At 35.8% G+C, this 24,339-nt stretch overlaps 2 protein-coding genes across 2 annotated transcripts in view; both read left to right on the top strand.

Moving 5' to 3' along the window:
- Positions 1-24,339, top strand: part of LOC145664048 (uncharacterized) — a 141,611-nt gene that overhangs the window by 3,588 nt on the left and 113,684 nt on the right. The window lies entirely within an intron of this gene.
- Positions 4,149-5,573, top strand: LOC145681828 (zinc finger MYM-type protein 1-like). The gene has a single exon (XM_081753438.1). The coding sequence runs from the start codon at positions 4,149-4,151 to the stop codon at positions 5,571-5,573; it is 1,425 nt and encodes a 474-aa protein (XP_081609564.1).

Genomic DNA, 24,339 nt, shown 5'->3' with positions numbered 1-24,339 from the left:
GTATGAATAGAATAAAGGGTTATATTCACTCCTAAATTTTTGTATCATATCATATAGGATTTATCGGTCTGCAATTATTGCCATTATAACTTCAATTTATGCATAAATTAAAATATATTTAATTCTACTCAGAAGGGCAATTGCCCACTTCCTTCCTTGTGTTGGGTATAGCCCCTCGAAACAAAATCCTAAATACGCCTTATTCTAGAGAAGTGAGATAAAACTCATATTACGGTAAATTAATCTGATCAACTGTTGTAGAGTATATTATATATTAGGCGATGTAGACGAAGTAGTAGTACATATCAGTATTACAAATCACTGCCGTGAACACATTCTGAAATCTGAATACATGCATATTTATAATTGGTATGTTTCTAATTAGGCATCCACGAAGATCCACGTTAAAATTGTTTCATAATAATGTAATAATATAAATAAGGACTTCCCCAAAACTATGAAGAAAGAATATCAATTATGTATGATACAACAATACTCTTTGAGCAAAATGATGATAATCTCAATAACATTACAGAAATCGTTACAGAAATCTGACACCATGTCATATACTCTTTAGTTAACAGATGTAACCATAAGGTTATGGAGAAAAATACTCCAGCAATTGAATTCCTTTCTTTGCTTACGAAGCATCCTCTCTCAAAAGAAAAACTGGGACACGTGGAAATACGTAAGAACAAACCGCGGTTCGAACTAGCAGAGAAGAGAAAACAGGCAAAATTACGTTGGCTATAAAATCCGAATGAAATAACTACACAAAATTTCGTAGAGATCAGGCGGGAAACTTCCAAACCTTTTAGAACAAAGAAACGCGATTTTTTGAAAACTAAGGAGCTTGAAGATAATAGTAAAAATAAAAACATTCGGGACATGTATAAAGGGATCAACGAATTTAAGGAAGGCTATCAACCGCGTGCTTATATTAAAGAAAGCTGATGAAATAGTTTTCACTGATACATATAGCATTTTAAATAGATGGAAAGATTTCTTTGACGATTTGCTTAACACGCAGTCAAAAACTAATGTGCCTGGAGAAAGGAAAATACTCACCGCAGAACCGTATATTCCAGAAGCCAACCGAATAGAAGTAGAAATCGCTATAAAGAAATTAAAGAAACACAAATCTCCGGGTGTAAACGAAATTCCGGCTGAGTTAATTGTAGCCGGAGCCGAAAAATTGTGGAACAAGATACACAAACTCATCCTCCTAATCTGGAACAAGGATGAATTGCCACAAGAGTGGAAAGAATCAATCATTGTTTCAATCCACAAGAAAGGCGACAAAACTGACTGTAATAATTATCGAGGCATCTCTCTTCTGTCAACATCCTATAAAATCCTTTCAAACATGCTATTAGCGAGTTTGACCCCATATGCAGATGAAATTGTTGGAGATTATCAGTGTGGATTTAGACGAAATCGATCAACTATCGACCAAATATTTACCATTCGCCAAATACTCGAAAAGAAGTGGGAATATCAGTAGCCCCCTATATCAACTATTTATTGATGTTAGAAAGCCTTACGACTCGGTTAGGAGAGAAACATTGTACAACGTTCTTACAGAATTTGGAATACCGAAAAAGCTAATTAGATCAATTAAGGCATGTTTAAATGAATCCCAAAGTAAAGTCTGGGTAGGAAATTTTTTTGGCCACGAGCTTTTACGTCGAAAATGACCTGAAACAAGGGGATGCGTTGTCGCCATTATTATTCTACTTTGTCCTGGAATACGCTATAAGGAAAACCAAAGATACCAACCAGGGCCGAGAGCTAAACGGTGTTCACTAGCGTACGCTGATGATGTAAATTTAATAGATGATAGAACAATAGAAAGAAATGCAGAGGTCTTATTAAACGCTCGCAGGGACAAGGATTTAGAAGTAAATGCAGAGAAAACTAAGTGCGTCATACATGGAAGTGCGTCGGGACCGTAATACGACAAGTTATGAATGCGTTAAAATATTGAATAATACTTTTGATAGAATGGATACTTTCAAATATCTAGGATCAATATTAACAGACGAAAATCCTATTCACGAAGAAATTAAATGTCGGCTGAAAACAGGGAATTCGTGTTATTATTCAGTTCAAAGTCTTTTGTCGTCGCGAATTCTGTCGAGGAATTTGAAGCTTAAAATATATAAAACGATAATCATACCTGTTGTTCTGTATGGTTTCGAAACATGGTCGCTTACTTTGAGGGAAGAACATGAATTGAAAGTATTTGAGAACAACATGCTCAGACGAATATTCGGACCCAAGATGAACGGGAATGGGGAATGGCGGAAACTTCATAACGAGGAATTACATAATTTATACAGTTTACCCAACACTGTTAGGGTCGTCAAGTCTAGGAGGCTTAGGTGGGCGGGTCATGTAGCTAGAATGGAAGAAAGTAGGAACGCTTTCAAAGTGTTAGCCGTAAGACCAATCGGAAAACGACCATTAGGAAGACCTAGGCGCAGATGGGAAGACAATACTAAGATGGATCTCGCAAAAATAGGAATTCAAAGTAGAAACTGGATCCAGCTGGCTAAGGATAGAAGTCAATGGAGAACTTTTGTGAACGCGGCATTGAACCTCCGGGTTCCATAGGCCATAGAGTTAGTTAGCTTACGAAGCATGAGTAGATGCCTAAGCTGATACTACAAATAGATTAAATGCGCATTTACTGAAAAGATGGGTTCTACTGACATTGGATAGTCTATATACTCTTTGTGTGCTAGGGACTAGGGCAGAGGAGGAGATAAGATTTCATATCAGTTTACGTCACGCACAGTCGCACGCCTTCAAAGCCAAGAGAAACAAATTTCATCTCACTTTCCTTTGTGGCAGTCGGACATAAATCATCACACTTATCTGCAGAAAGCACTTTTCAAATCGGATTATTGGAAGAGCCTCCAGTTCCAATGTTGGAGGGGGACAGAGTTGAATAGTGCTGGAATTTATGCCCGTACCTACAGCTCAGACAAGTTTCCAGCATCAGGAGAGGGGCATATCCTCCTCTGGCATTTATTGCAATTTGTGCCCAAGTAGAATTAATACATAGGCCTATTGATGAGACTACTAAACGCACTACAGCACGAAGTTCAGTTTGAAATACTACAGAATACGATTCTTTTTTTTAAAAAAAATGGAAAAGCCACGAGAAATCAATTTCATGTTACATTCCTTTGTGGCAGTCGGACGCAAATCATCACACTTATCCCCAAAAGCACTTTTTAAGTCAGATTATTGGGGGGGACAGTCCCCCCCAGGTCCAAGATTGAGGGGGACATGTCCCCCTCGTCCCCCCGGGATTTGCGCCAGTGGAAACGAATGACACATGTAAGTTATTCTGTTTAGGTTAATATTGGCGATTATAGTTTTGTGCTTTCACTTAGTGTGTCTTGTTTACAGGTGAGTGATTTGTTCAGTATGTCTTCCAACAAGAAAAGGAAAAACGAAAGTCAAACATCTGTCTTGAATTTTGTTATAAAGGAAAAAAAAGTTGGACATTAAGCTTGAAGCATCTGTGGACCCTGGCCCATCGAATTCCTTGTCGACTGACTACAAATCTAAGTGATAATACGGCAGATAAAAGTAAGTGTAAGGGAAATGCAAACGGACTAGAACAAGAGAAGGATGTAAGTATTGATGTTGAGCAGTCGAAATGTATTTCAAAGTGTGCAGATGATAGGGCAAATATAAATGAGCAAAACCTTTGTTCTGTTGAGAAGAAGCGTTTGTATAATAAACAGTGGGAACAACAGTATGAGTGGCTGTACGAGGACAAAGTACGTGGAGGTGCCTTTTGTAAATATTGTGAGCGATATATGAAGAATGACCCTAATGTGCAGCAGAAAACGGGAGGTGTTTTTGTGACTCATCCATTCACAGCATATAAAAATGCATTAGGAAAAGACGGAAAACTGTAAAAGCATAATCATTCAAAAGCGCACATTGCAAGCCTTGAGATGGACAGGCTGCGAACAGTGTAGTCCAGTGTAGTCCAGAACTAGAAACGTGGAAAAATGAACAAAGTGAACACTCTAACTACTAACACTGCTTCCGAATTGTTGAGTTGTGTTGGTGAAGTCCTACGTTCTAAAGTGACTCAAAAAATCAGAGATAAAAAGTTTTCGATAATGGCTGATGAAAGTACATCAATAAATAATAAAATGGCCCTTAGTATGTGTTTGCGATATGTAGAGGACAGTGCTCCGGTTGAAACATTTTTGGCGCTGGTGACCATACCTGATTGCAAAGCCGATACCATTGCTAATGCTATAGACACTGAAATGAAAAATCACAATTTGAAAGACGAAAATATCATAGCGTTTAGTTTCGATGGTGTGTCTAACTTTTCTGGCAACAGTTCTGGTGTTCGCAGGATTCTGTCAACAAAAGCTGGCAGAGATATACCGTATATTCACTGCAGAGCTCATGTGCTGTCACTTGCTGCTGCTACGTGCAGAAACAAGAATCCCAAAGTTAAAAGATTTTTCCATACATTGAAAGATATATGCAATCTATTTAGTAGATCACCTAAGCGGGAAAACATTCTGCATGAAATTCAGGCAATCATAAACGATCCTATATTAAAAGTACCTGAATGCATTGAAGTACGGTGGCTAAGTCACTATAGAATTGTGAATGCAGTGAAAAGGTGCTTCTCGGGAATTTTGTTGACTCTTGAGCATATTCACAAAGAAGGGGTTGATTTTGCGTCATTTGCGGGAGGAATTTTAGGCGAAATAACCAACAAAAGCTTTGTTATCACACTTTGTGTTATGGATGCATTACTAAGTGCGTTGTCTCACTTGAGTAAGCAGCTTCAAAATGCAACCTTGTCATTTTCATCTCTGATGTCTAGGATCGATGCCACTAAAGAACATATTACGAAGATAGCGGATGAATGTTGTAGCACCAATAGCGATTTGAGGACTATGATTTTGGAGGCCATGCAAAAGCCTAAAGAATTTTCGAAGACTTTTGTGGAAGACGAAGATCCTGAGAAAACGCTTAAGGACCTGAAGAGTTATGTGTTGCAGGTTGTCGAAGAGATATCAAATAGATTCAATGACCGCCCCCTTGGCCTAATGGAAAGTGCATCCTACTTCGAAAACATAGGCATGTTTTTAAGTATCAAGTGTGTAGATGATGTAAAGAAACTGTGCAACTATTTCGTCGATGTTGATATGGAACCGTTATGGGCAGATATAAAGTCATTTCAATTTTTCCTTCGGTCACTGATGAAGAGCACTGAAAATGCTTGTTTGGATATAGACCCCGTTCTTCCAAAAGTACTTGAAGTGAAAATTGGTTATGAAAATCTACATAAAATATGTGAATCGGTCATGTGTGTACCTATATCAACAGCCAGTGTTGAAAGGTCTTTCAGCACAATGAACAGGATATTAACAAAATTGCGATCTCGTATGGCAGAAGAAAACTTGAAGCACTGTATGTTGATCAGCATTGAGGGTGAAGAAGTGCCAAATTCGAATTTTATCAATGAGGTAATCAATTCATACGCCAAAGCAAAAATGAGAAGAATACGTCTTCTTTAATGATTAAAAACAAACTACGAAGTGAATTTTTGTCATACGGACGAAGTTATAATGTAAAACTTTTATAAATGTCTATTGTATTTAATATTATTAATACATTTCTATTGTATTTGCCAATTAGAGTTTTTGAACCGAAAAAAGAAAACTTTTTTACAGGCCATGAATAAATATTTTAACTTTATGGTGATGGTTGGGATCATACACTTCAGTATTTTCGTGGACAAGAAATAACAATATTGACATTTTTACATAACTTTAGAAAAGAGGCTGCTAAGTTATACCGAGACCGCATGAAAATAATATGTGCCTTTCCGTATACTGTGTTTCCTCCTCCCCCCCCCCCGGAACATTTTTTTTAAAGGAACACTGATACTATTTTCGGCTTCAGTATTAAATTTGCAAAACCTTGAACCTACCATAGTTTCACAATGGAGAAAGAAACTTACTAGTATCTTAATAATCCAGATCTCCCTCGTGATTTTTTGGTTAGTGTACGCATCTTCGGTGTGGGAGATCCAGCATCGATTACCGGTGGAGGTTCAATGTGGCTCGGATTTCACGTTAAACTGTGATCTACGTATCATATTTGAAAAGAGACGTTCAACGTCAATCTTACCAACTAATCGATATACAATCCAATGTTCTCCGATCTTTATTTCTTTCAACACAATGGTTTGCAAAATAGGAAATAATTATGGCTCCTGTTAGTCCAGAAATGAGCTAACAATTAACTAAGCGAAAGACAAACAAAAATATTAAGGTATTATGGTGCAGAATTCTATTTAATCTTATATGTACGACACGCAGTGGCGTATTTACGATTTTGTTTCGGGAGGGGTTTTGCCAACTTTCGGGGGGGGGGGGCTTTGCCTGAAAATATGAAAATTCTGCAAGATATTTCATATACTTTACTATAGTAAGATTTCGGGGGGGGGCTTAAGCCCGGAAGCCCCCCCTAAATACGCCACTGACGATACGTATTACAAGTCATCATCTTCTAAATAAAGTCTTCCGGATACTACAAGTTCTCTGCTAATCCTTTTGTTTTGACGGATGAATTACCCGGTTTGATATATTAATTAATCTTCTTCTTCCCTTATTTTACCTTCTTCAATCCATTTTAATACACTGACATATGTTTCTGCTTCTTAAGACAGATACTTTTAAAATAGGATATGCTTTGAAACCGGTTTCTCTTTTTATCTTTAAGGGGGACAAGGTAGCTCAGTGGTAGAGCGCCTAGCTCTGGTACGTGGGGTTCCTGGTTGGATCCCTGCCAAGTAAGTTTGTGATGGACAACATCGTGCCCGTGAATTTTCTCGGAGTACTTCTGTTTCCTCCCACTTGGTCATTCTATCAATTCTTCCATCATTATTTACTTGCTTTAATCATCTTCTCCCTTAGCCGAAAGGCATAATCATGGGACATTAAGCTGAAAGGTTTCAGAGATTTTCTTTTTAATTCTTTTTAAGACTGTTCTTTTTGGTCACAAAGTTTTGCTGAGTTTTCTTCGTTTCTTTTCTTTACCCTGCGAATTCTGCACATTCTTCTCCATACTCACCCATATTGTACAGAAAGACTCGTAAGGCTCATTAGTTGAGTGGCTTGAGAGAGCACGATTAGTCTATAAGCGCTCCCTAAGGAATAATTGAGTTATTGGGTGTAATGGCTTGGGATCAAACCATAGAACAGTATGTAGGTAGTTCAAGTTCGGAATTGTACCTACATACTAGAGAGGAAGCTTGTTTAGTATGTGTCATTGCATTACATGGCATGGGAATGATGAACATTCTTTTTCAATTTTCTCCAAAGTCAGAAAATAAGAATTCCATTATGTTCACCCGAGTCGCTCAAATATTTAAGACTGTTTCATAAAGCTGGCAATTTGTGTAATTCATCGCGAACGGGAAATAATGGTATTCGAGAAATTAAAAGTAGATTAATAGTATGAAATTCGTAATACAGCTAACTCATATCTTACGGCAGAGTTCTCTCAACCTTCAAATATGAGTTAGCTGTATTTCTATGGAAATCAGGATAAATATGTCCCATCTTCATCGTGTGCAGTGCATCATCAGCACAAAGTTTAGAGGCTCCACCCAACATCCTAAAGGTAAGTTTGTGATGGACGACATCGTGTCCGTCCTCGGTTTCCTCTCGATTCTCATTCCACCAATTCTTCCGACCCGCATGGCTCAGTGGTAGAGCATTCCCCCTCTGGTGTATGGAGTCCCTGGTTCGATCTCAGCTTGCGCCAACTGGATTTTTGTGGTGGACAAACACCGTGTGCATGGGTTTTCTAGGGGCTACCTTGTTCCTTCATTCCACTATTGCATTTATTTCTCATCATCACCGTCTCCTTAACCTACCCGGCATACTCGTGGGACGTAAAACTGAAAGATTTCATTTTATTTTCTGCTATATACAGGGTGCCTCAAAAGTTTCCCTGAGATATGGTAAATTTGTTATTATCAGAGTTACAACAAAATGTAAGGGAAAAAACTGTCTCCAAATATGGTTTTCAACCTAAAGTGAAGGAATTTTTTGAATCGGACAAGCCGTTTGGGCTGTACACTCTTTATGCGCCCAATATTAAATGAAAATGCAATGTCACCATTTACCTGGATCCACAACATAAGTGAATGAAGTAACTGTCTTTTTCGCTAACGTGTCGATGACCAGTCTCCATTTCAAATAGTAACTTCAGTATAATGGAAATTTTTAGGGAAGTTATTCTGTATTACGTCTACACCAAAATTCAACGATCCTTTTACCAAAAGCTATCGCGGAACATGTTGTTTTTAAATCATAGATAGCAGGACGGGGGGGAGGGTTAGGGAAGTGAAGTGAGTCCCAATTTTTGACCGAGTTCAACTCTAAGTATTGCAGAATATGTGCAGTCTTAGAAAAACATATTTATTATGTTGTCAAAATGGAATAATTTTTACGAAAGATTTTGCGAATCATATTTTGAAACCAGTAATTGATTCACTGTAAATTACGGAGCTAAACTTAATAATTTTTAGACTGTTTTTGATCTTAAGTAATGAGGATTGGAGTAAAGATTCAAAGAAAATGTGGATAATATTCTATCAAAATTGATTTTTCTTTTCTTTCTTTTTTCTTTTTCTTTCATTTTCTTTTCTTTTCTTTCTTTTTTTTATATAAAACTTATCGTGGAACTTCAAGTAATCAACTCGTTTATTCTTTGTGTCGAACAGTAGAAACTGACTACACTTGCTCCAGTAAAGTTTATATCGCCTGATATCGAACATAAAACATTGTGTAAGAAACTAACTGATGGACCGTTGATATTCCATGTTTTCACATAGAAAATAAGCGGGGAGAAAATGCATAGAAAGAGATGACATAATTCATCGACTGTTAAAAGAACAGAAAAAAAATTGCAAAAAATTGCATGTGTTGCGGTATATAGTGTCTGTAGTAAGAAAATGAGAGGCTTTTAAAAACCTGTAAATCTTGGAAAGTGTTATGTAACAACTTGACAATGAACTGAGAACCAGTTATCTGAAGAAACTTGATTTTCCACAATTTTTTTTTCACGGTCCAATTTTCTGACGACGGTAAAACGAAATTAAAGCATGTTTCAGACCAAGTAGAGTCCTATAATTTTAGAGATGGCAAAGGAAGATTCCGCTTTTAATCCAAGAGACTAGGAAAAAGAAAGAAAGAAAGAAAAAAAGGCTTTTAGGGTGTTACCTATGTTTCGGATCCACTAATACACCGTTGTTATGTGAGTTCTTGGTTTTTTCAAACTCAGTCAATGGCTTACGTCACTGGAAGATGCTCAGTTAGGCGGAAGATTTTATCTGCAAACACTGGGCGGCCTTCGGACTTCATCAAGTAACCATTCACCCGTGTGGTAAGTCAAAAGTCAAATATAGCAACAGTTTTGGTGCCTGCCGTGTGTTAATGTAAAGAAAAAAAAAAAAAAAAAGCTGTTCGTTACTCCCCAAATCATTAAATTCCTCTCATATATAATTATGATGGTATTGTCTTAGATTCTTTAAAAAAAAAAAATCCCTAACCTACCTTTCTGTTTACTATATTCACTGTCATCCAATTACTTATCTATATTTCTTATCTATTGATGTTTGGAGTTAATTAGTCAACATTGTCAAACAACAGATGAAAGAACAGTAAATTACATACAGTTGGTCATGATGTGTTTTGAACAGGCAGTTAGCTTTATTTGTAGTCTGTTATTGCGATTTCTTGTATCATACAATAAGTAAATTATCACTTAATAGTGCATAAAGTTTTTTTTTTATGAACATAAAACAAAATAGACAATTAAAATAATAATTTCCAGTGTAAATATTTGGTACGCGGAAAGTGAGAGAATAGTTAAAGCATCCAAAAGTAAAAATAACATGAGACCAAGGTTGTGTGAACTAAAAGATAAACTTTCCCATAACAAGCTATAACATAACACCTAGCTAACCTTAATATGTGCTTACGTAATTTAATTTATTGTTTGCAAAAAAAGTTAAAAACAAAATATCTGGTGATGTTTTGGTGAAAAATACACGAATTTTCCAAAACTAAACAAAATAATAATAATAATAATAATAATAATAATAATAATAATAATAAATAATAATAATAATAATAATAATAATAATAATAATAATAATAATAATAATAATCAACACTTTTTGTATACATAACAATAATATTTATCAAAAAACTATAATTTAAACATTTTAAAATTCAAAAATAGAGTGCCAACTAGTTGTGACAAACAAGGACATTTGCAAATATATATATATATATAAAAAAAAACAGATTTTATAAACCAAGTGTTCATTCTTTTGAAATCGGTCAACGATCATTCATTCGGCTTCCACCTTTTGGGATTCACTTCGTTCCATTCAAAGCTTCAACATAAAGTCTCTGAGTAGTTGTCATCAGGACATTAAGTATAAATTAAAAAAAAAAAAAAAAAAAGTATAACTAATGTATGGTATAATATGACAAGTCAAAATTATCTATTAGCAATTTTTCATGCTTTTGTAGTTATTGTATGCTTCTTTCTTTTAGTACCGTATGCAGGCAGGTATCGTATATTTGTGCATTTAACATATGTAATTGCTTCTTTTATTTTAAATATTAATTAATTACATTATACATTCTTCTTATTATTTTTATTCAATCTCATCTATTCTACTATCTATCACATCTAAATAAAATGTCATAAATCATTTGGGTAATCGTCTCCATGTAACAAGCAATGCACTATAACTATAATCCCACTATACTATCCGTTCCATTATTGTGGTATACTAATACACTTTACCCATTACACCGTTAAAAATCTATTTTATTGATTTTTTATATATGTTACTTGCTTTGTGGAGCAAAATTTGTCTGCAGGTTAGTTCAGATTGGTCTTCAGTTGGTTACGCTATTATTATATCTGGAATGGTGCAAGTATCGGTATGTTAAAATGTAGCCTACACACGGTTCGATCCCCGGTCAAGTAAATTTGTGGTAGACAACATGGTATCCCTAGATTTTCTAGGTGTGTTTCCTGTTTTCTCCCACATGTTCAATTTACTAATTCGTCCATCATCATTCACTTGCCTTAATTATCATGCCCCTTAAGCTAACGGGCATAATTATGGGACGTTAAACTGAAATATTTTCCTTGACATTCTATCGAAATCTTTGAATAATTGCATAAATTTGATATTGGATTTGGGGTGGGTGGAAGCAAACTGAAAAAAAAGAGTTAAAAGTAAATAATGTGAACTTTTGACAAAGAATAATTTTAAATTTTAATCTGTTGTGTACAGCAACCAAATCATAAAGTGGAACAAACATCCTAATAATGAACGATAAGCATTCGCAGTCTATGCGTCACGGCAATACTACTAATAATAAATAGTCACTTTATTAGATGTTGGTACCAATGTTATCGATTGCCTGCCTGAAGCCAATAAATGTTGTTAGTTACGCTATAGCTTGATTGAGTGACATAGTCCTTGAATAATTGCGTAAATACAGTATGGAGTTGAATTAGTTCATGGACCAACATTTAGAAAAAAGAATGTTAAAAAATAATCAAAGGATAATTTTAACCTGTAATGGAGCAACTAGCCCTTTTTGTACATATAAGGAACAACCTGAAAAATTATTATTATTATTATTATTATTATTATTATTATTATTATTATTATTATTATTATTATTATTATTATTATTATTATTATTATTATTATTATTATTACTATTATTATTATTATTATTTAGGAAACCAACAGGTAAATATGTAATTATAGTTTTCCATCATTGTATTATAGTACACGTCAGAATGCAGATATCATAACAATAATATAATAGCAAAATACATGTTTAATACTTTAAAATACATATCGACGGTACTTTGCAGCTACCTCGTATCTCAAAAATACACAACTTGACGAAAGAACTAAAACGCTTGATAAAGTTGGAAATTCGTTAAAAAATCGGCGACTTTTTTTTATGGAGAGGTCGGTTTGTTATCGTAATTGGTTTCTCCATCAGAAACATCACTGACTTTCAACTAATTTCCAACTTTCTCAAACTTTTGTTTCTTCTGTGAGGTAGTGTTTTGTTTTTGAGATACGAGGTAGCTGCAGAGTACCGTCCATTTAGCAGATATACAGCTCATTTATTTGGAGTCAAATTTTATCTATAACTAAAAATGTTTATCTCGGGTTGCCGTTGTGATATCAATAAACATATTTTTCTGACAGCGATACATCCAATTAGTCATTTGCGCTAAATATGGGCGGAGCTATGGGAGGCATTGCAAATTTGTGGGGCGCGGTGGCTCAGCGGTAGAGCGTTCAGCTCCGGTGCTTGGGGTCCCTGGTTCGATCCCAGCTCGCGCCGTGTGGACTTTGTGGTGGACGAACACCGTGCTCGTGGATTTTCTCGGGGTTCTCCCGTTTCCTCTCACTTTCTTCATTTCACTCATCTTTCATTATCACCGTCTCCTTTAGCCTAAGCGGCATAACGGTGGGACGTAAAACTTAAAGATTTCATTTCATTCCCCCCCCCAAACTTTTTGACAAAAAACAAAAATGCCACTTATAAGATCCTTCGATTCTCATTTGTATTAATCGTGGCTCCCCCAGCAGACAAAAGGTCTGCCCCCCAGCAACCAACTCCTAACTCCGCCTATGGCGCTGAGAGGTGGAATATGCCATTATTGAGCCTCGTTGCTCTATGTGGAACATGAAGTTTAATTTCTGCTAACAAATATTCTGAATCTATTGCACTATGAACAGGGGCATCATTTCAGACTTTGCTTGGGGGGGGGGGCAAAAGCATCAGCGACATAAGAATTTCACGGCTTGTACTAGTATATTAGTAGGCATCGACTAAAGTATATGCATTTCTGAAACTCTTGGGGAGGGAATTGCCCCCTCCTGCCCTCCTAAATGACGCCCCTGACTATGAATTATTTTATGCAAGAAAGATAAAATGAAATGCGCTCTACTGCTTTCAAGTGATTGTAATGTATGTTTGCTTTGAAGATCTTTGTACTTCTCAAATTTCAGATACATTCCAGTTTCTTTGTAGTATTCAAAAAGAGCACAAATTTTATTTTGAATGTTTCCGATTTTGTTTATATATTACTCACCTATTAGAACCCCATATTAGCATTCTACATTCTACTTGAGACCTTACATAGGCAGTATATACTGTTTTGAGTACATTATTGTTAGAAAAATCACTTCCTAATCTAATATTTTTAGTGAATATATGGCAAATTGGACATAAGAGATTTTTCAGCTTAAAATGTTCGGTATAGTTTTAATTGAAGTTCCTCACTCCGTTGATTGTTCCCGATACTAGTGCCAATAGAGTTATGTAGCAACCCTTCTCCCACTTCGAAAACAGCTGGTGTATACAAAACTGGCGTCTACTTTCTACTGTTTTATATATTAACAACTTCAGTCGAGATTTGAGAATACTTTCATCAACACACACACACACATTATATATATATATATATACACTATAAATGAAACACGTGCAGTGTTTATTACTGTCAATTAGGGTCTTCATCCCATCCATAAATTCGAACGTAGCCACAGCTACCTAACATTCCAAGAGTTAAATCACGGTTCTGCAATGTAAAACAACCATAATTTTCTCTCGTATAGAAGCCCAAGAAATTACCAGCTTCTGCATCTGAAATTCTCATTAACCTGCTATACATAAGGATCTTGGCATTAATGTTGTATCTGTTTTATTTTCTTCGCTTATTTTGATATTAAGAGCTCATTAAGAGAAACGTCAATTGATACAAAGGGTCATACTTGAGATACTAGCTTGCGTAATATTTACTAGAAATTTTTCGGTTTATTTTGTTCCTGTATTGGCAGACGCTTCAGTCTTGTAAAGAAACTTAGAAAACGTGAATAAATGCTGGAACAGATTATAATGACTCTTACGTACGCTACGCATTTTTTTTTTTTTTGAACTCATTTCTTTGCCATTTCATTTTTAAAATGTTGTATAGCAAGCTGTAACGCCAATGAAAAATTGAATAGGAAACTGCAATGTATATCTGATCATATGTTATTACCGAAATGAACAAGTCTTGCTAAAAACTCACCCTGTTTTTTCTACTGGCTAGCGGCCGCGTGTTCGGTACACAGAGTACCGAGTTCGATTCTCAATGGGAAACCATTGAAATATGAGTGTGTTTCAGGGTTTCGGTTTCCATTTTAAACTGTGAGAGCACATCTTATTGCCTTGGTGCAGAAGAAGGGATGCTATACTTCAATACACAAGGAAACAGAGAATCCTTGCAAAAGAAATGGCTTGGTCTTTTGTTCATGACGAAACAGTTTGGTTTTCTAATCTGTATATAAATACATATTAATTTAATGATGTTTGACATTGAACTCCTTCTAGATCGCTGACTCGATTTTGATTAATTTAGCATATAATCAATTCTGGCCTAACTTATGTTTTTATAAAAAATTTTGGTAAGGGGGAGAAGGGTTGAGGGCAATGACCTATAAAAATATTCGGGTTGAGACAGAACAACAAAACTGAACACACACACACATGTATGTATCTCTCATACGATGTGCATCAGAATGAAGATTATTGTAATTGGCAAAATACCGTCCAGAAGAATCAATTTTGGGAATGATACGTCATGGCTCTTTTCCATACAAACTTAAAACATTTTCCTAACAGTAGAACACTAACGGAACCACAGCTTTGTGGTACGATGGAACACTGTTAGTATAATGTAATTAAATGTTATGCATATCATTCTTTTCCATAACTCACATTACCAACGGATTCACATCCAAGGAGAGGTCAATAAAACTCTTAAAACATTTGCTAAAGATAGGGCGGCCAGGGATAAACCTAGCTGTTGTGGCCAAATCTTTAACTGTAGCCAAATCAACAGTGAATCGTGCAACACATCAGAACTTGAGGCTGTAAACTATCCCAAACATGGATAATCTACGTTAATACTATGGCATATCGAGCAGCGAAAGAACAAGAGCATATTGCTGTACGAATGCCACGTAGCTGGTGACCGCTAGAAATTTGTTGTGACAATGGACGAAGCATTGATCCATCTAAATGGCAATTGATCAAACATTGATCTACCTAGGAGACAGTGGGAATGTTCAGGCCATCACCTATATTCAGCAAAAAAAAAAAAAAAAAAAAAAAAAAAAATCACGATTGTTACTGGCTATTGCTACGAAGACAAGCTCAAGATTCATTACATCGAAAAAAAAAAAGACAAAATTAGTCATTCTTATTTCTAAGAACATGTCTTATTCCCAATTTACACAGACAAATCCCACCATACTACGGCGACGATAACAGTCGTATGGAGCCACATCGGAACACAGGTTCACGTCACATGGCGAAATTATCACTGTTCTTGGAAGCTTCATGCGGCATATTAAAGGTGCAGCTTATTCTTGTACTACCCAAGAAGATTTGATTTCTTCTGCTATATTTTAGATAAACTCGAGTGATACTTGTGCTTTTGAGGGTGCTGTGAAGGCTCAATCGCTTTGCCTATCGTTTGTGTTGTGTTGTTTGTGATTCTCTGATAAGTATTCAAGCAGTAATCAGCTAATATTGATGCACTCTACTCTTCCTGGTACCTTTGTTACACGTTCGAAATTTCCTGGTGGAAGCGTTCTCTAAGCTCGTTACTTACAGTGTTAATTTTTGAAGAAGTCCAAGAGCGAATGTAAAAAGTGCAACTTTGAGAACATATTACATCTCACAAGTAAGTTTCTCGTAGTACAGAAAATATCCCGCTATTCCCCTATAATCTTCTTCTTTTGTATTTTCTTGGGCGTTGATGGACTTTTGAAGAAAAGGAATTTTGGCTAACTTCTCATCCCCTGTCAGAATATTACTGAAATGTTTGAATACTTCCAGACCAATGGCCCTTCCACCATTTATTTTTCTTTTCACCTTACTGATGTGAGAGATCCAATAATTTACGTAGTTTACTATCCAGATCATGACAGTTCAACCATGAGTGAAGATTTAAGGGAGAAGATGTACAACATATATGACGGACGTACAACTTGTCCTAATATCTTCTTTTATCACCAAAGTACAAACTGTAGGCAGGCCTTTCCCACTTATTGGCGTTATAGTGCGGTGTTGTGGTTTCAAAGTTACCTGGACTCAAACATATCAAATATTGTTAGAAGGTTTTACGCATTTGCGAGGCATATATATTGAATTACATGTCACATAAAACTGATTTTATATGAATTAAGCTATATACGAATAGAATCATTATATACCTGACTATTGTAAAAATACTCATTTTTAACCGCACACGTAACAAATACCAGCAAATAAGCTCCACATGATTTTTCTTGCCGAAGCACCCAGGCTGCAAGGTCTTCCCATTCCTTTCTTATTGCTGACTGGCGTTAGCAACCAGGATAAAAGTAGACTACATTAATACAAAACAATATTGCAGCATATCTCCTGAAAGGGACTACATCATGCTGCTTATCATCCATGGTTTTTTGAAGGCAGTTTCCAAAAGGTCGACTTTAATCCTTTGGTTAACCCTTAGGAACCTTTCGTATCTCAATTAATGGTATCAAAATTAAATTTTTACCAAATTAAAGGCAATAAAGGGGCTTTAGGATGATATGTACACTTTGTAGCTACTCTCTCGCAGTAAGTTACAATGCGGAAAAAAGTACCAAATATGTCCTTTGTTTAACTCTTTACTGTATGCGTAGGAGCAAGTTAAATACCTCCGTACAGTACTTCTACACCATACATAGTAATAAAGAGTGCAATATACAGTATCTTTGGAAAGCAAATATCTTTACCGTTTCAACGATTTTATAGCTTACCTCAATCACTAGGACTAATTGGGATCCACAGACTAACACGTCGTCAGGATTTTGGGTCAAGTACACAACCCACATTGCGGAGATTCCTTCTTCCTCGTATCTTGGAAACTACAGCTAATCGGTGATTTTCAGGGTCGTTTTCGTGATTGGGCTAGTCTAGTTAGTTGAGTAGCAACTGATTTTCTTAAAGGAACACTTTGCTGGGCAATGTAATCAATATCCTTATGAAGTTTTCGATTACTGCTATAATAATGTAATATAGCAAATCCTTCCACGTTATTTTACAATATTTTCCGTTCTTTCCTCTGCTTCTTCTATATCGAATTCGTCTCAACTTTTCACGAAATTCCATCACCTCATGTGGGCAGTTTAGTGATCCACAACGCAACGTTTTCTTCCATTCTAGATCAAAACACGATGAAAGAAATGTTTAATTATTGGATATGAAAAATCTGACTACTATGTTTCATGTCTCTAACCTTAAGAGTCTTCATCCCGTCGAAATTAAAATACCGCTAATTTTACAGTAATTATGTGATATCTTCAAATAGATAAAATATAATTGAAATATGGAACAAGAGCGCCCTAGACAATATTATTTTGCGTGAGGTACCGTTATCACAAGTCACCTAGTGGCTTTCCGTTTTCAGCTGCTTAGAAACGCGAAAATAAATGCCGATTTTCAAAGTGGCTCGAAATCGAATGCAGATAAGTGAGTCGTGATAACGGTGTCTCATGTAAAGTAATATTGTCTAGGGCGCTCTTGTTCCACATTTCGATTATCTTTTATCTATTTGAAGATATCACATAATTACTGTAAAATTAGCGGTATTTTAATTTCGCCGGGATGAAGACTTTTAAGGAATTCTGGAATATAGACATTCTATTACAACAATTATCTTCTCATACCTTTTCTTCTTCACACATACTTTTTTCCTTCTGGGTAAAATGTCAAACCACGTTGAAACACTTGCTTAGTTACTTTTAATGAAGTGTCCGAATACTAAATTTTTTTTTTGCAAAATGCTCATACACGTGTTTCATTAGGTCTATTTTCCTAAATATTGAATTGCTACCTCTCTCTTTCCATGTCAAATTTGCTAAAAATCTTTCTATAGTGGGTACCTTACATCGCAGATGTACCAAGTACTGTTCAAATTTGATGTTTCTAGGTTAAACATTTTGGTTTAGGTTTTCAACAATTATTCATTCATTCAGTTAGTCAGTCGGGCTACACTTCTTTTATATATAGAGATTAAGATTTTTAGATGTCGAATGAGGGAGTCTTTTGTCCATGCATAGAATATTATAGAGAAATTCGTCTCAAGTCCTAAAATCAATCCTCGCCCCAAATTAGAATATATACAGAGTCCGGCAGAAAAATGTATACACTATTTCAGAAAATAAAAACTTATATATCATACTTCTTAATTAGATTTAATTATTCTTCAAACGTGTGTCACAAACCTTCAAGTAAGCACATGTTTACATTAGATGTTCAAAATGTTGGCCGTGGAAGAAAAAAAAATTTTAAATTTGTCCTCCTATTCTCTTAGGCTAATAATCTTCCAAGTATGAATATCAATTCCGTACAATTAGCGATAACAGCTAATTACTTTCTAAATATTCAAAAATTCCTATCTACGTCCTTACAAAGTATCTGCTCGTAATGTCTAGGGTATTAGGCTCATATCAAAGAATATTAAATGAAATTTCGAGAAATTAAATAGGAGATTATTCGTTTATTTACAAAAATAGAATACTCTAATTTAAAGGTAGGTTACTAACTTTAACTCAGGACGCCACTCCGCCCTATATGCACTCTATCTTCCTTCTTACCCTTCCCCAATAACTAATGGAGAAAGGAAGTATTTTAATCTAAACTCTAGAAATCCTAATTTCCTTATTAATCAAATTACTCTCTATTATAGCAGGGACCTATGGAAATACGGTTTACAGAATTCAGTTACTTCTGGACCGTACTCCTTGCTTTTAAAGACGGGACCTTGACTCAAAGGTCACTGTCTGGCCTAAACCTGTCTCTGGGACTCCAAGTTAAGTCCACAAAAGGATTCTATCTAGCTTAAGCAAATAATTTTATTGGATAGGTTTGGTATTAGGGATAGGATTGTCAGCCTTTACTCACGGCTCTAAATTTCCTTACACTCAAGGAAATAAAGGAATTTGGTTAAATACTCACTCTAACACTCTCTTAAATGAAAGTTGCAGTGAGAAATCTCTAATCTCTTACAGCACCTAAATATGCTATAATTACATAAGCAGGGATCGAACCCAAACGCATTTGGAATTCAAAATAAATGTTCCTCCACCACTAGGACGGAACCAAAACCTCGAGTCTATACGTGCGTCACTCACCTCCGCCATAGACCCTTAGGAAGCTTATATACTCCCATTCTAAACAAGCAATAGTAATCCAATAGCCTCTGTTATAGGCGTAGGATTAAGCATCTAAAAATAACAACTTATTTCCTAAATCCCTATCATTTGAATATCCTATCTAAACGGCCAAAGCTCAATTGCTTAAGCGGGCATCTGTAATGTAGTAGAATCACTATTCTCTCTACATACAGTCTCTAACTAGAGGGGACTCTCTCCAAACTGCACTATTCACTTCCAGTGCAGCGGACTGGCTGGCCAAGATCCTACATTCAGGAATCCTCAAATTGCACAGCGACGAAGATAGGGGAGGCAGCCTTTTTATACGTTTTGACCTGCTAAAAAAAATAGCAACAAAAATTCTTTAGAAAGTTTTTTAGCGCCAACTTCTAGAATGGAAAATTCCCAGTAAGGGAGACTGAAATACAATGGATTTAGCAGCTAGCCTCCTCGACAGGCTTCTAAGAGAAAAAGTTAGCATGGAAAAAAAAGCAACGATAGAACTAGCTAAACTGTAAATAAAAATATGGTTAATTCTTAAATAATAGGGGATGATGCTCTAATATATATATACATAAATATACAACATAAATTGATTAAATATTTCCTTACACTAATAATAATAAAATAAATGAATATATATATATATATATATATATATATATATATATATATATATATATATATATATATATATATATATATATATATATATATACCAATAAATTAATATACTCCAGGCCTGGATTTCTAACTTATAAATAAACACAATTATTAAATAGAGCAATATTTAAATTATATCAGTTATATTTGAATATAATATTAGCAAGGTCGCAAGACGTACCTTGCAGCCGCTGGGATCCAAACACTCAACAGAACGAGGACGGTTTCTGCAGCTATAGCGGTCAATGTATCAATGCACATGCCTCTATAACCTTATGGCGAAGATTCTCGAGCGTGTGTGGCTTACTTTGATACACTTCATCTTTTACAGTTCCCCACAGGAAGAAGTCCATAGGGGTAAGATGTGGCGAACGGGGGTAACCCAATGGGACCTCTTCGCTCAATCCAATGTCCTTGCAGATTGTCATCCAGGACGTCAAGCGTGCACCTGCCATTTTCTTACCTCACTGACCGTGCTGACAGTACTGACACCTGTTGAGCGAAAAACCGTACTACAACATAATTTTAACTGAAAACAATTGACAATGCCGTCATCTGTTGGGCGAGAAACCATACTACAACACACTTCCATTTCAGAAGAACTGTCAATGCCAGTATTCTGTCAATGTCAGTATTCTGTCAATGCCAGTATTCTGCCAATGCCAGTATTCTGATACAGGATGACAAAGAGTGTATTCATTTTTCTGGAGGACTCTGTATGTGTAGCATCTAAGTGATTAATGTCCATAGAGCTTTAGATTAGACGGACAAAACCGATTTTTATAGAAACCGGAAACCGGTTTATAGAAAAACCAAAAATTAAACGACATATTGGTTTTCTCCAAAACCGTTTCGGCTTTTTACCAAAACCTAAAACGGTTTTGGTAGAAAACGTAAATCAATTTTGATACAAAACTGTTTAAAAGAAAGGTTTATTTGAAAGTTTCCAAAAACCAGTTTCGACTTTCCTAAAAACCGGTCTTTGTACCTGCCACTACTTTGGATGTTCCCCCGAAATCGAGAAGAAAGCATATAACCCTGCATGAAGCTTCCATCAGCAGAGTTGCATCAAAAGTATATGTCGTTTACACTGAGCTATTGTGTATTAATTTCCAAAAGAAAGTTCATAAATCTAAGAAGTATAATAAAAAGCGTTTATGAGCTACGTTAAACCAATGTTCTTAATAAGTATTAGTTGTTTCTTCTCTGTTCCTTCCTGAGAATTAATTTTAATTTCTTTCGCTTCAAAGTGATAGAAGCATCTTCAAGAAACGAACAGAAGAAGGAGGACTATAGTACTCGAAACGAAATTAAAACACAACAACTTGATGGAAACATATTACAAAGAAGAGGAAATAGCCGATAATAGTTGTTAAGAGGCTTGCAAATGAGACAAAATGCAGGGTACAAAAGAACGTAGCAAACAATGATGAAAAGGCCACTGCGCGCTCCTCGAGAGAGAGAGAGAGAGAGAGAGAGAGAGAGAGAGAGAGATGTTCTACGATTGATTAAAAAGTTTCGTGATACCACAACAGTCGACGAGCTGGACGTGAGAGCATCTCCTTGGCCTCTTCATTACGACGTAATCACGTCTCATTCTGGGTGTTTTCTTGCTTCTCAAATCCACTATAGCCAACCACTTCGTAGTGACGCAACGCTAGTACCTTTCGTATCATCCTTGCATGCATCCAACAGTATGCTCATTATTTCGTAGCTGCACAACCTTTTGGAAAACTCTGGGCAATTAAAAGAAATTTAGGGCGTCAGAGAAATGAATGTTCATCAAGACACACTTGCTCTGATATGTTTTACAGCGCCCTATATTTCGTGTTTGCAAAAGTGTAACGCGGAGTAATTAAAAACAGCTAAACGTCCATAATGAAAATTCTGATCGCTTATCATGCAAAAACGTGCAAGGTCGTTTCTCATTGGCGTGTTTTGTCAATTTTAATGTTCTTGTTTTGGGAAATGTCACTTTTACATGTGTAGTTCAACACCGTGATGCTACTATAAATGCTGTAAACGAGATAATTTTCTTTCACTTTACGAAGTTGTGGTTGTATTAAATGTAAAAGGATTTTCTTTCTCTGAGCTCAAGCGGTTCCGTTCGACAACACTTAGTGTTTTATATCATTAATTTAATAATTGTGAAGGTTTGAATTATGCGCTCACTGTACCAAAATTACGTTACCGCTAGTATAACAACTTAAAGAGTTGAGTTGTGCCCACACAATACACTAGAACTACATTATTTTTAATTGTAAAACCTTTTACAGTTTAAATTTGCGCACATTCTACGAGAATTTCGTTGTTTCAATTTAATTGACATCTTCCAAGGCTTGAATAAATATGCTTATAATATACCATAAATTCGTTATCATTTAATCTAATTAAAATCTTAAAAAATTCAAATAACTGTGCACATAGCATACCAGAGTTCCATTGTCTTTGATTTAAACCTTTTAAGGTGTAAATTGTGCGCACAGCGTACCAGAATTTCATTATATTGAACTGAAAACAAACTTTCAATATTTTGCAAATTGTGCACATAATATACCAGAAGATCCTTACCTTTAGAATAAAATCTTTTCAGGTTTGAATTATGGTGGCTAGTGTACCCAAAATCTCCATGATCTTCATTGTAAAATCGTCTACGGATTTAATGGTGCGCATGGTATCTGATCTTTATTACTTTTACTGCAAAAACTTTCACGTTTGAATTGTGCAAAAAGTATACAGGAACATCATTAAATGTTTGAAAAATTGTGCAATTACGTACAAAAACTTCGTCACTTTTAGTGTAAAAACCTTTCGAGGTTTGAACTGTGCTAAAGAGAACATAGCTCCATGTAAAATTTTAATTTAATATCTTTCGTGGTTTAGTGTATCGTAAGTTCATTATATTCATCGTAGAATCTCTCAAGCTTTAAACTCTGCGTATATCATCAGGTGTTTTTAGTATAAAACAAATCAGGTTTGGATAGCGCGCACAGTACACAAAACTTCATATATTAAGTTAAGCCCCCTCAAAATTTTAATTGTGCATACAGCGTACCAAATGTGTGTTATTAACTTGTCATTCAAGTTCCATCTACACCTATCTATCGATCTTTCAAATGTAAGTGAATGTTTAAGCCACCAGATAACTGTTCATCCTTTTCCACATCTTGGCCTTAAACCCAATTGTCTGAACCTGTAATGCAGTTTTGTAAAATCAACTTCTTTGAAGGCAAAACAACGTGATAGGAGAAACCATTTTCCGCCCGAGATTACCTTCTGGAGTGATCTGCGAACCAGAAAAGTGCATCGAATTCGAACCTCAATGTGGTGGCTCACGAGCTCACATAAATAATAGACCAATTCCTTCATAACCTAGGTGTTTGATAAAGTAGTGCTCCCCAAATTAGGGATAGATAAAATATATGGTTTAGTCTACAGGTTACTACGAGATTTACATCATTATGTCACTTTTTTAAAAAAAAACTTTATTGATTAATTTGCAATTTAGTGTCCCGCTCAGTGTCGAGACTATATGAGACGTGGACCTACAGCTCAATTTGGGAAACGAACCATATGAGCTTGTACCGAGAGTTGAACTCGGATCTCCCGCGTCAAAGGCGCGTGAAGTAACTATATCACCACGAGGGAACTCGTAAAAGACTTGTGTTCTCGTATTTTCCGTTCTGAAAACTTCTACATTAGATTAATTCTAGTTTAGCGTTCCTTTTCAGCACTGAGGCTATATAATACGTGAATCTACAATTAAGGTGATATCCAAATCAACGTAATACGTTCAATTTCAATGCCCTGTAAGTCAAACCCCGAAACCCTGGCACCAAAGTCACGCTCTCTAGCCACTAGGCCAGTAGGAAGGATACGAAGGCTTCTAAAGTCTAGGATACGATACGAGCGATTTTTGCAGAGTCGAGGAGGCTCAGTGGTAGAGCGTTCACTTCTGGTGCGTGAGGTCCTTGGTCTCAAGTGAACTTTGTGGTGGACAAACACCGCGTGCGTGGGTTTTCTCGGGATTTTTCCATTTCTTTTCACTTTCCTTATTCCATCGTTTCATTCATTTTTCATCATCACCGTCTCCTTTAAACTAGCCGGCATAAGTGTGGGACGTTAATCTTAAAGATTTCATTTCATTTACGAGCGATTTTTGCATTCATAGTTTGATATAGCAAATTTTTATTTTTCATTAATTTGACAATACTACTAAAGCAAATATCATAGAAGTTACTTATACAACATTGAAAATATTGAGGATAGATTAACTTTAATTTCCTTAACTGAGTAAAATGGGAAAGTGT

Source organism: Thermobia domestica, chromosome 1 (genome assembly GCF_964235325.1).
Source record: "Thermobia domestica chromosome 1, izTheDome1.hap1.1, whole genome shotgun sequence".
Classification (NCBI taxonomy): domain Eukaryota; kingdom Metazoa; phylum Arthropoda; class Insecta; order Zygentoma; family Lepismatidae; genus Thermobia; species Thermobia domestica.
This window is presented reverse-complemented; position numbering and strand designations above follow the sequence as displayed.